Source organism: Gopherus flavomarginatus, chromosome 20 (genome assembly GCF_025201925.1).
Source record: "Gopherus flavomarginatus isolate rGopFla2 chromosome 20, rGopFla2.mat.asm, whole genome shotgun sequence".
NCBI lineage: Eukaryota > Metazoa > Chordata > Testudines > Testudinidae > Gopherus > Gopherus flavomarginatus.
In genome coordinates, this window is record NC_066636.1 from 4,865,598 (window position 1) to 4,878,142 (window position 12,545).

A 12,545-nucleotide genomic window follows, 5' to 3' on the forward strand; every position below is an offset into this window, starting at 1 on the left:
TCCCATGATGCCACCCAGAGCAACCCATAGTATTCCGACCCCAAGAACCAACTTCAGGAAAGCTCGCCCCATGGGGGCACAAGACCCCGGAGGTCCCTCCTCTATAGGGACGGGGGCCAGTGTTCAGATGCCGGTGTGGATGCCAGGCAGGTGAGGTGCCAGTGTTCAGGTGGAGGCACGTAGTGGGCAGGTGGGGGGGGTCACAGATCAAGTGCCAGGGCAGGTGCCGGGGGAATGGGCAGCGTATTCCAGGCAGATTTGGGGCCGGAGTTTGGGAATGGGGGCTCTTGGAAGTTGGTTGCAGAACCAGACCCAAAGTCCTCAGTCTTCAGGGTCTGTTTTTATAGGGATCCATCCTCATGTAAGTCTATGGGGTTGGCCTCGTCATGCAGGTCTCATGTTTGACATGATAGTCAATCACACAGATGGCACAGCAAGGATGGAATGACAATAGGTTGTTATCTTGTTCTTCGGCCTTCCTGTCCTTGGGGCAATTGTGGGTGGATTCTGGTATGCCCTCAAGGTTATCGGGTTATCTCAGCCACTGCATTCTTCAGCCAAACGGTCTTATTTTAAGGCTGGGACCTCAACCTTTAATCTTTCATTTCTTATTCAATCACACATACAATCACACTCACACACCACGGTGTAGCCTCTCACATCTGCATTGCATCACCTACCCATCCTTTAACATAACCAGTCTCAAATCAGTGGGGCATGGCAGACTTCAATAAGTCTATTCATTTATTCACAGTAAGTCTATTCACATCTAAAAGGAAACAAACAAGATAAATATGCAAGTCTGGGGAGGGTTCACAAATATTACTCAACGAAGTTGGACCAGCCATAAAGGCCAGCTGTTATCGCGTTAGTTTTAGAACAAACTCTGCCTCTGGATGTGCTTCTACAATTAACAGTGACCTTGTAAAGCTGACAGGCAACTTCAGTTAACACAGATCAGCAGCGTGGCTGAGAAACATTAAGGCCAAATTCTGGGTTTGCTGGAGTCACTCTGCCTTACATTGCCTATATCAGAAATATACCAGTCACAGAGTCATAGAATCTCAGGGTTGGAAGGGACCTAGTCATCTATTCCAACCCCCTGCTCAAAGCAGGACCAATCCCCAACTAAATCATCCCAGCCAGGGCTTTGTCAAGCCGGACCTTAAAAACTTCTAAGGATGGAGATTCCACCACCTCCCTAGGGAACCCATTCCAGTGCTTCACCACCTTCCTAGAGAAATAGTTTTTCCTAATATCCAACCTAAACCTCCCCCACTGCAACTTGAGACCATTACTCCTTGTTCTGACATCAGGTACCACTAAGAACAGCCAAGCTCCATCCTCTTTGGAACCCCCTTTCAGGTAGTTGAAAGCGGCTATCAAATCCCCCCTCATTCTTCTCTTCTGCAGACTAAACAATCCCAGTTCCCTCAACCTCTCCTTATAAGTCATGTTCTCCAGACCGCTAATCATTTTTATTGGCCTCCACTGGACTCCCTCCAATTTTTCCACATCCTTCTTGTAGTGTGGGGCCCCAAACTGGACACAGTACTCCAGATGAGGCCTCACCAGTGTTGCATAGAGGGAATGAACACGTCCCTCGATCTGCTGGCAATGCTCCTACTTAAACAGCCCAAACTGCTGTTAGCCTTCTTGGCAACAAGGGCACACTGTTGACTCATATCCAGCTTCTCGTCCACCGTAACCCCTAAGTCCTTTTCTGCAGAACTGCTGCCTAGCCATTCGGTCCCTAGTCTGTAACAGTACATGGGATTCTTCTATCCTAAGTGCAGGACTCTGCACTTGTCCTTGTTGAACCTCATCAGATTTCTTTTGGCCCAATCTTCTAATTTGTCTAGGTCCCTCTGTATCCTATCCCTACCCTCCAACGTATCTACTACTCCTCCCAGTTTAGTGTCATCTGCAAACTTGCTGAGGGTGCAGGCCATGTCATTTTCCAGATCATTAATGAAGATATTGAACAAAACTGGCCCCAGGACCGACCCTTGTGGCACTCCACTTGATACCGGCTGCCAACTAGACATGGAGTCATTGATCAGTACCTGTTGAGCCCGACGATCTACCCAGCTTTTTATCCACCTTATAGTCCATTCATCCAGCCCATACTTCTTTAACTTGATGCAAGAATACTGTGGGAGACCGTATCAAAAGCTTTGCTGAAGTCAAAGAATAACACGTCCACTGTTTTCCCCTCATCCACAGAACCAGTTATCTCCTCATAGAAGGCAATTAGGTTAGTCAGGCATGACTTGCCCTTGGTGAATCCATACTGACTGTTCCTGATCACTTTCCTCTCCTCTAAGTGCTTCAAAATTGATTCCTTGAGGATCTGCTCCATTATTTTTCCAGGGACTGAGGTGAGGCTGACTGGCCTGTAGTTCCCCGGATCCTCTTCCTTCCTTTTTTATCAATCCAGTCCAAGAGAAATATACCAATTATCAATGGAGTCCAACAATGGATGCTGGGTGGGAGGAGTAGGGGGGAGTATGCCAGGTGGGCAGTGGCTGGGTTCAGGTGGGGGGCAGAAGCCTGGCAGGCCTGGGCCGAGTTCAGATGGGGGGTGAAAGCTAGGTGGGCAGGAGCTGGGTTCAGGGGAGGGGCAGATGCCGGGCAGGCAGGGGCCAAGTTCAAATGTGGGGTGGAAACTAGGTGGGCTGGAGCTGGGTTTGGGATGTGGGGGGGGGCACATGCCAGGCAGGCAGGGGCCAGGTTCAGATGGTGGGTGGAAGCTAGATGGGTGGGAGCTGGGTTCAGGGTAGGGAGCAGATGCTGGGTAGACGGGGCCTGGGTGCAGGGGTGGGTGGACGCTGTGTTCTGGGTGGGGGAAGAAGCAAGGTGGGCAGGGACTGGGTGTGGGCATGTGGATGCCAGGTGGGCAGGTAGGGAGCAGATGTGGGGCAAGTAGTGGCTGGAATTGGGGAGGGGAATGCTGGATGAGTGGGTTATTTCCTGGGTGGGTGGGAATCAGGTTTAGGGGGGTGGATGCAGGGCAGGTGGGGGCAGGGGACCCTATGCCCACTCTCCCCTGCATCTCCCCCAGGGCAGCAGTCTGGCATCCTGCAGGAGGCCTCCGTGCCTATCATCAGCACCGCTCTGTGCAACTCGCCTGAATACTACAGCAACCAGATCCGCCCCCGCATGTTCTGCGCTGGCTACGCTGAGGGTGGCACCGACGCCTGCCAGGTGGGGCCAGGCGGGGCGGGCGGGGCGGGCGGGCAGTGGAGGCCAGTGCTAGGGCACTGACCCCTTCCCTGTCTCCCTCCTGGCAGGGTGATAGCGGGGGTCCCTTTGTGTGTGAGGACGGCATCTCCCGCACCCTACGCTGGCGGCTGTGCGGCGTGGTCAGCTGGGGCACCGGCTGCGCCCTGCCCCAAAAACCGGGGGTCTACACCAGGGTCGGCGCCTTCCACGACTGGATCCACCAGGCCATGAAGGTGTGTGGGGCAGGGATGGTCCCTTCAGTTATCATCCCCTTTGTTCTATTTCCCCCTGAGGTGGGATCGAGGTGGGTTCCCCTCCCAGGTGAGATCCCCCCAGTCTGCCCCCCCTTCCCTCCTACTCTGCCCCTCCCGCGCCAAGGCAGGAGGGATCATCACTCCAGTGTATTCACGGAGGGGTGGGATTGCCACCCCCCCGCCTCGTTCCCCCAGGTCTGTCCTGCCCAGCTGTGCCAGCCCCTGATGCCCGTCTCTCTCTCTGCAGACTCACTCCCTGGCCAGCGGGATCGTTTCCCAGCACTGACCCCTGCTGCCAGGTTCCCGTGCAATGGAGTTATGCCACCCGCCGGCACCAGCCCTCCCCTTGCCCCCCACGCCAGACAGACGTCGCCCCCTCCAGTCCAGCCACCAGGGGCAGATGTTCCTGTATGACCCACTGGACTTGGCGACCTGACAACCTTCGACCTCTGACCCCACAGCGCCTTGTCTGCGTTACTGGAATGAAAGTGTGGGTGGGGGCTGGGGAGGAATGGGTCAGATCCACCTATCACAATGCAGCGTGGCCCTTTAAACCTCCACCCACCAATGGTGGACTTGTAGATGCACCTATCATAATACAGATCCGGCCCCTTAAGATCCCCCCTACCAATGGGGGGATTTGCAGCCCCAGCCCTTTAAGTCTGCACCCACCAATGGGTTCTTCTGCTAGAGCCCAGCTACCAATAGGGCTGCTCCATGGCCTGCTAGAGTTCTTCATCGTGTGGCAAGGGGGCGGGGTGCTGGAGAAGAGCTTCTCTGTGATTGGTTAACAGTGGTGGGAGTGACTGCATAGGCCACACCCTCTGCTGTGCCTCAGCCAACCAGAGTGGAGCTACCTGACTTTAACCCCTGCAGTTCTGGGGAAGAGCAGCCCCATCAGCCTGGGGTGCCCCAGTGCCAGCCGCTCAGCCCTGTGGTTGGCGGGATTAGATCCTGACCCACAGCCTGGGAGGAATCAGGGCACAGCCCGGGGGGGGGGGGCTGAGACAAAGCCCTGCATGGGGTGGAGTGGACCCTGACCCACAGCCCGGGAGGAATCCCAATACACAGCCCTGGGGGCTGCTGGACAGCTGGGGCCAGAGCTGATGCCCCAAACCAGGACAGAGCCTCCCCCTGCCCCAGCAGGGCCCTGCAGGGAGGGGCTGCTCACCCCTCCCGGGCTGCCCCTTTCCCAGGGGGTGCACACACCTCCAAGGGCTGGGAGTCTCCCTCCCAGCACCTAGTCCAGGGTTGCCAACAGCAACCCCCCCAACCCCATAGCGCCCCCATGGGCAGCACTGCTCCCACCTCCTGTGATCACCTGCCCCAGCAATGGGTCCCGGAGGGCTGGGAAGGGACCAGGGCTGCCCTTGCATCTATGGGGGGCCCCAGGCTGAGCCCCCTGCATCCCAGTGTATTGGGGGCAGTGTATGGAGGGTCATATTGCAGCGAGCACCAGGTTGGCTGGCACACAGCCTGCTCGGCCGGTCTGGGCATTGGTCAAAGGAGTGGACGTGGGCTGGGAGCCCCATAGCAGGGATGGGGGGCGGCAGGGGGAGCAGCTTGGCTTAGAGAGGTGAATGTGCACATAGACAAGGGCCCATCCCCTCCAGCAGGAGGCAACAGGGACGGGGACACATACCCCTCCTGCATCCCTGCTACCAAATTCTCACAGCTCCCCCCACACCCCCTGATCTGACGCTAATCCCCAGCCCTGCCCAGCGGGTGACACCTGCATGTTGTGGGTCAGGTGGCAGAGCCCGAGCTGTAATTTTGCACCCGGCTGCTCCCTGCACAATCCACCGGGGGTGGGGGCTGCCTGTACATAGCGTAATGCATTAGCTTCTCTCCCCCATGCCTTGGGGACGAGTCTTTCCTGTTGTATATGTTTGCACAGTGATCGCTGCAATGAGAAATAAACACTGTTTTGATTAGAGACATGTATGGGACTCCGTAACCTCCCCTGGCCCTCGCCCCCGCCCCCGCTCCCGCTCCAGACAGGGCGGCTCCAGGCCCCAGCACGCCAAGCGTGTGCTTGGGGTGGCACGCTGTGGGGTGGGGGGTGCTCTGCCAGTCGCTGGGAGGGCGGCAGGCAGGGCTCCAGTGGATCTCCTGCAGGTGTGCCTGCGGAGGGTCTGCTGGTCCTGCGGCTTCGGTGGACCGGCGACCGGCAGAGTACCCCCCGCAGCATGCCGCCGTGCTTGGGGTGGTGAAATGTCTAGAACCGCCCCTGGCTCCAGAGCACATTTGGTTAGGAGATCACCAACCAGGGCTGCCTGGGGTGGGGAGGGGAGGGCAAGTGGGGAAATTTGCCCTAGGCCCTGGGCCCCACAGGGGCCCCCATGAGAGTTTTTCAGGGCCCCTGGATTGGTGTCCTTCACTTGCTCTGGGGGCCCCAGAAAACTCTTGTGGGGCCCGGGCCCCTGGAGCTTCTGCTCTCGGTCTTCGGTGGCAATTCGGCGGTGCGGGGGTCCTTCTGCTCCGGGACCTGCTGCCGAAGTGCCCCTAAGACCCGCGGTGGGGGGTCCTTCTGCCCCGTGACCCGCTGCTGAAGTGCCGGATCTTCAGCGGCAATTCAGCGACGGGGAAGACCCCAGGCCCCCTGAATCCTCTGGCTGGCCCTGTGACCAACCCTGGTAGCAAAGGCCTTGGATGCCAGGGTGCCCAGGGGTTCGTCGCTGTGGCCTGGGGATGGAGGTGGGCAGCTGTCCCAAGTTCCCACCTGTCAGGCAGTCGGGCACTGAGATAGCTTTGCCATGGCACCAACTGCCCTGCACTTCGCTCAGCCCGTCTCCACGGCTCTGCTGTAATACAGGGCTAGCCTGGCTCACCTCATCTGCCTTCATAGAGTGGAAGGCCAGCAGGGCCCGATGGGATCAGCTAGTGCGACCCCCTGGCCTCGCACAGGCCACAGAACCTTCCCACAGTCATTCCTAGAGCCGTGGTTAGAAAACCACCACCCTGTCTGGACTGAATTCCCCCTGCAGACGCCCCCACTGATCAGAGTCACAGGCCCATTGCTCTGGAGCTGCTCTGTATGAAGCCAGCCAGGACTCTGGGGTGGCGACTCCCTTCAGGGGACGCTACCCAGGGCAAAAAGTCTCACGATCACAGACTATCAAGTTTGGAAGGAATCTCAGGAGGTTTGTAATCCAACTTGCTGCTCAAAGCAGGCCTAATCCCCAGACAGATTTTTACCCCAGTTCCCTAAACAGCCCACTGAAGGATTGAACACCCAACCCTGGGTTTAGGAGGCCAACGCTCAAACCACTGAGCTATCCCTCCCTTCCTTGGCTTTGGTCTTCCTGGTCGGACCTCAGAGCATCCAGCAACCCTGTACACTTCCCCCGGCTGGGTCCACCTGGGGAAGCCAGAGGGCCCTGCACCCACACTCCGCAGCCAGCTGTGACCCCCAGCCAGCGTAACACAGAAGGTTTATTACTTGACAGGAACACAGTGTAGGACAGAGCTTGTTAGCACAGAAATCAGTGACTTAGCAAAGTCCATTTTGGTGGGGACCCTGGGCTGGGTGCCCTGGACTCCCCACTGTGAGTCCCCAATAACAGACTACTCAGCTTCCAGGGACCCAGCCTCCGACCCACCCATTGTTCCTCCTCCTGGTCTTTGTCTCGCTTCCCTGGCAAAGTGTCACCTGCTCACATCCCCCTCCTGGGTCTCAGGTTACGAAAGGCATCAGCCATCACTTATGTGCAGGCAGCTGGAGCCTCTTCATGTGTCCCGAGGGCTTCAGCAAAAGTCAGGCACCATTATTGCCACCACCTAGGCACTGATGCAATACAGGGGGGAAACTGAGGCACACACAGGATTCATACAAAACAGTAAGACTCACAGGCTCACATACAACATAACAAGGGAAAGCCCCCCCCCCCCCCCCCGCCCCTCACTGTCACACTTTCACATAGGCTGGGGGAGGGACCCTGGGTGAGCTTGGCCGAGTTACAGCTTTGCCCTGTGCCTCAGTTTTCCTATCAGTGACAAGAAGTGCTGTGGACAAGCTCCGTGTGTGGCTTAGGCCCTGGGCATGGCAGTGCCTGGGCCACAAGCCTCCGTGGTCATTAAAATCACAGAACAAACCTCGACACCCAACCCACAACTCACAGGCCGTGCTCCTCTCTCAGCTCATTGCTGCCCAGCCCTCCCACCCCGGCCCTGCTCCTGACACAAGGCTGAGATGAAATGAGGCACCCAGCATCTCCCATGCACCTCTTTCCATCATTACACACCTGAGGGGAGCCCCAAGCCAGCGCAGAGACAATCCCTCCCCCAGCCAATCTAGACCCCCAACACCACACCAGCAGCTATGTGGCCCACCTGCACCCTCCCACAGTCCTGCTTGGCAGAACCTTAACTCTTCAGCACCTGCTCTCCAGCTGCCTGGGTGTCATCTCAGCTTGTTGTCAGGGCATTGTATAATTCTTCGGCCTCTTACTCACACTGTGTGGTGGTCACCTGGTGCAGGGTCATCCTCGCTCTCCAGGCCTTCTATGCAGCAGCCCCGTTGCAGAGAGGGGGCCCCTAAGAGACAGAGAGGTGAAGTAACGTGCACAAACTCACAGGGAGGCTTGAGCAGAGGTCAGGCTAGAATCCAGGAGTCCTAGCTCCCAGCCCCTCACTCTAAGCCCTAAACCTCACTCCGTGTCCAGAATGGGGGATACAACCCAGGAATCCTGGGTCCCACTCCTGGGCTCTCTGGGCTGCACCATGCTGCTCCTGCCTCTATAACTCCATGTGTCCATCCTGTACAGCACAGAGCACATCGGGCCAAGACTGGGCTGGGATCCAGGCAGCGGTGCTGGAACAATTTGTATCATGGGGGTGCTGAGAGCCATTGAACTAAACTGTGAACCCTGGATATGATGGAAACCACTTCAAGCCGGGGGTGGCAGGGCTGGGAGGAAAGGGTGGCAGCACCCCTGCACTGCTAGTTCCAGCACCTATGGATCCAGGGCAGAGTTAAGGGGATTTCAGGCAGCACCTTCACTCTGCATTGCCAGGAGACTCAGCGCCCAGCCCTGTGACTGGATCTCAGCTCGGCTTGACCCTTGTCTGGGGATTCATGGGGCTCTGGGGGCAATGCCCAGTCTAGTACTTGGCGTAGGAGCCATTTCCCCAGCACAGGGAACCCAGAGGGTCTGATTCCACCCAGCCAAGTGGGAGCTGGGGTGGGTCTGGCCCTGCTTTAACCCTTTGAGTTCTCAGCACAGCGTTTGTGGGGAGGGGGAGGGTCCTCAGTCCTGGGGATGGATGGGCCCAGCCATGGGCAGAAGAATGTAGGTGGGGGCAGAGAGGGTGAGCTAAGAGTCGGGATGACGAGAGAGGGATCGACTCCAGTGACTTCAATGGAGTTACTCCTGATTTACACCAGGGCACTAACCTGCCAAGGCCCTGAGAACACACTTGTTGCACCAGCTGTTCTAAGCTGCACCTGTCTTTGTTTTTGAGCACAGGAAGCGGGAGAACAGCTGGAATCTGATTAGGGAGTAGTGGGGGGTGAGCTGTGGGGGAGAGGCTGGAAGTTGGGTAGGGAGAAGGGGGCTGGGCTGTGATTAAGGGGCTGAAAGCAGGGTAGGGAGGAGGAGGGGCCTGAGCTGTGATTTTGGGGCTGGAAGCAGGGGGAGCGGTGGAGGGGATTGTGAGCTGGGACAGGGAGGAGGGGCCTGGGCCATGGTTGTGGGTATCACAGCAGCAGGAGGGGGCTGGGAGCCAGAGGAGGGGGTCAGAGCTGGGATGGGGCACTGCCACGTCCTGGTATTTCCTGGGTTAAGAAAATCCATACATGGGCTTCCTACTAAACAGAGACGTCCCCATTCCACCCCCAGTGCAGCCCCCGTGGCCCTCCCCAGGCCCACGCTGCCCCTTCCCCGGACCCTGCCTAGATCCCCTTCCCCCACCTTTTCTGCCCCCCACCTCCTGGGCAGTGGAACTACCACACACCTGGGGGCCAGGTGGTGGAGGTGTGAGGGAGGGAAGAAAGCAACAGAAATCCTGGGTGCCGAGAGCGTGGTGCGGGAGGACAGAGCTGTAGCAGGTTGGGCACAGAAGGGTTAATGCTGGTGCCAGGGTGGGGAGGCAGGAGGCTGGGCCGGAGCCTGGGACAGAGGCAACCCAGACCAGACCTGCGGGAGCTGGGGTGAGTACCTGAGCCCCATGCCTGGGAATTCCCAGCTCCTCAGGGGTCCCCAGCCCAGAGCCCCCTGCTCCCCCAAGGAGATCCTGGCCCCTTCCCAGCATCCAGAGTCACTGCCCAAGCTGGGGGCAAATCCAGAGCCACCCCAAGGGGCTGTGGTGGGGGGAGCTCTAGTGAGTGCAATGGGCTTACTTCTGATTTATACCGGGGCAGCGAGAGGGGGATTGGCCTGTGACTGCAATGGGATCACTCCTGATCTACACCAGGTGTAGTAGGCAGTGACCTCGCTGTGGCCCTGAAAGATTAAAGCCGGACCTTGGAAAGGGCTGGGGCTGAGAGCCAAGAACAGGCCAGTTGGGGGAAGCAGCCACAGCTGGGGCCATGCCCAATTAGGAGACAACTGGCCCTATAAAAGGGCTGTGAGCCAGGAACTGGGTCAGTCTCACTCTAGCTCTTGGGAGAGAAGGACCTGGCAGCTGGCACGGCACGGCACGGCACGGCACGGCACGGCACGGCACGGCACGGCACGGCACATCCCCAGGCTGAGGTCTTGCTAAGGCCAAAACAGGTACTGGGGTTGCAGAGGTGCAGCCTGGGGTTAGACAGAGGCAGCTGGTCCACCCCCATCCCGCCCCCGGCAGTGATGAGTGGTTTACAGACTGCAATCTGCCCCAGTGAGCAGGGTTAGATAATGACTGGCAGTCATCACTGAGGCAAGGTGGGGCTAGAGGGTTGGGGGTTCCCCTGGGACGGGAGACCCAGAGTGGGGGTACTGCAGGGGCCTGAGGTAAAGGGCACTGGGGTACGGGTGGGACATGGGGCCTGAGGCAGGTGAGCCACCAGCCTGCAGTGGGTGCTCTAGGCTGAAACTGAGCTAATTCCCAGGATAACCAGCAAGAGGTGCTGCTGTGCTGAACTGGTGAGGCTTGCCTGTTACACCAGGGCAGCAAGAAGGGGATTGGCCTGTGAGTTTGGGTGGGGCACAAGAATCCATTCAAATCTGGATGTCAGAGCTTAGTAGGGTGGAGGAAGGGAAAAGTGGACTCTGGTGGCTGGGTGTGAGGCACGGGGAGAAGCAGTTTTTTTAACGACTCAAAACCCAGCAGGCTGGTTCAGTCCCTGAGGAGCAGGAAGCCTGGTGGCCAGTTGGGGGGGACTAGCTGACTAATGGGGGTGTGGGAGGGGTTGGAACAAACTGATAGATTGATGTGCCCCTGGCCTGGCCCAGAGGGACCCCTGGGAGCTGGGAAGGAAGGAGCCCAGCTAGGAATTGGCAGCACTGCAGAATGAGAGGGCTAGGAGCTAAGACAGCAAATTGCTTAATTCGGCTCCAGATGCGCCCCCACCGGGAACACTGTAGCGCTGGCTGCCCTGTCTCAGAGCGGGTATAGGGGGCTGCAAAAGGGGCAGAAAGGGGAACAAAAATGCTGAGGGGGTGGCAGAGCTTCTGTCGGAGGGGAGGTTCTAGCCTGGGGTGGCTCAGCTTGGAGGAGAGATGGCTGTGCGGGGATGACAGGTGTCTCTGACACCTGCCTGGGGTGGAGACCGTGACTAGGGACACAGAACACAAGGACCAGGGGTTGCCAGACAAAGCTAAGGAATTGCCCCCCTTCGCCCAGCACACTGCCAACCTGTGCCCCTCGCTGGCTGGGCTGTTGTAACAGGTTCAAGGGCACACAAGGTGACCGCTTGAAGGACAGGACCTTTACTGGCCACTAGCCAGGATGGGCAGGATGTTTCCCCATGCTCTGGGGATCCCTAAACCTCTCACCAGCAGAAGCTGGCAGGATCACACTGTGACTGCAGCTTGGGGAGTATTGTCAGACAGGATCCAAGGCTGGATGGACCCTGGGCTGACCCATCAGGGCCCTTCTTAAATCCCCTCCCTGCTCCTGCCCTATCCACACAGGTACAGGGTCCCCAGCCTGACCCTTTTTCCCCACCCAAGGGTGTGTTCCCTCAGGATGCCCCAGCTCTGATCCAGCCGCAGGGCAGGGTCTGGCTGGTTTGATGGGCTGGGGAATGGGACATGGGGCCTTTCTCCTCCAGAGGGTGCCAGCCAGCTGGGATCTGGTCTCAGGGCAGGGCTTGGCAGGCTCAGGCAGACAGTGCAGGGATTCACTGTATCCCCAGAGTGGAGACATCTGCAGACCCACAACAGGCACTAATCAGCGCCCCCAGGGAGATGCTGAATGGGCCATGGAGCCTGAACTCCCACCTCCCCATGGAGGGGCTGATGTGGAGCAGGGATGGGGGGTGACTCAGGCGGGCCAATGATGTGCTGCCATGAAAGCAACCCCTCCATGGGAGGGAATGACAGGATCTGCCACACACCTGCTCACTCCACTTCTACACCAGACCCTGGGCACCCGACACAGCTGGGAAGGGGCACAGGGACCTGCCTGGCACAGGGAGCCACCCCAGATGACAGGCCCTGGGGGATTAAAGGCACCAGCTCTTCCGAGGTCCAAAGGTCACTGCTAGCCAGGGCGTGCCCAACAGGGCCTCCAAAGGCTGAATGGCACCAGCGCTGCCTGGGTCCAAGCCTAGCTGGGGAGGACACGGGGAGAGCAGAGTGCCTGGGCCTATTACACAGCCTAAGAATGGGCTCCCACCACAGGCACAGGGCTGCTCTCCCAGCCGCAGCCACCAGCACAGGCCCTAGAGTCATTCCGGGAACACGCCAAGGAATTGGTTCAACCAGTGCTGAGATGCAACTGGCTCTGGGGTGGGACAGCCAAGTAACAGCCTCACCCTGCTCCCTGGAGCATGGTGCCCCCTGCTGAGCTTCTGCCCCCTCCTTGCACCACAGTGCCCCTACTAAGCCCCCCGCCCTGCCCCCTGCAGCACAATGTCCCCTAGTTTCACACAGGGGATAGCACTGACGCTGGGAGGTCTGTCTCTGTTCCAGCCTTGCC

General features: G+C 58.4%; 1 protein-coding gene across 1 annotated transcript in view; it reads left to right on the plus strand.

Moving 5' to 3' along the window:
• Window positions 1–3,925, plus strand: part of HPN (hepsin) — a 32,302-nt gene extending 28,377 nt beyond the window's left edge. Inside the window, exons 13-15 of the mRNA XM_050930960.1 lie at window positions 3,065–3,207; window positions 3,294–3,458; window positions 3,727–3,925. Of these exons, the coding sequence (XP_050786917.1) occupies window positions 3,065–3,207; window positions 3,294–3,458; window positions 3,727–3,765 (347 nt within the window). The 3' untranslated portion in view covers window positions 3,766–3,925. The remainder of the gene's footprint in view (window positions 1–3,064; window positions 3,208–3,293; window positions 3,459–3,726) is intronic.
• The last annotated feature ends 8,620 nt before the right edge of the window (window positions 3,926–12,545 follow it).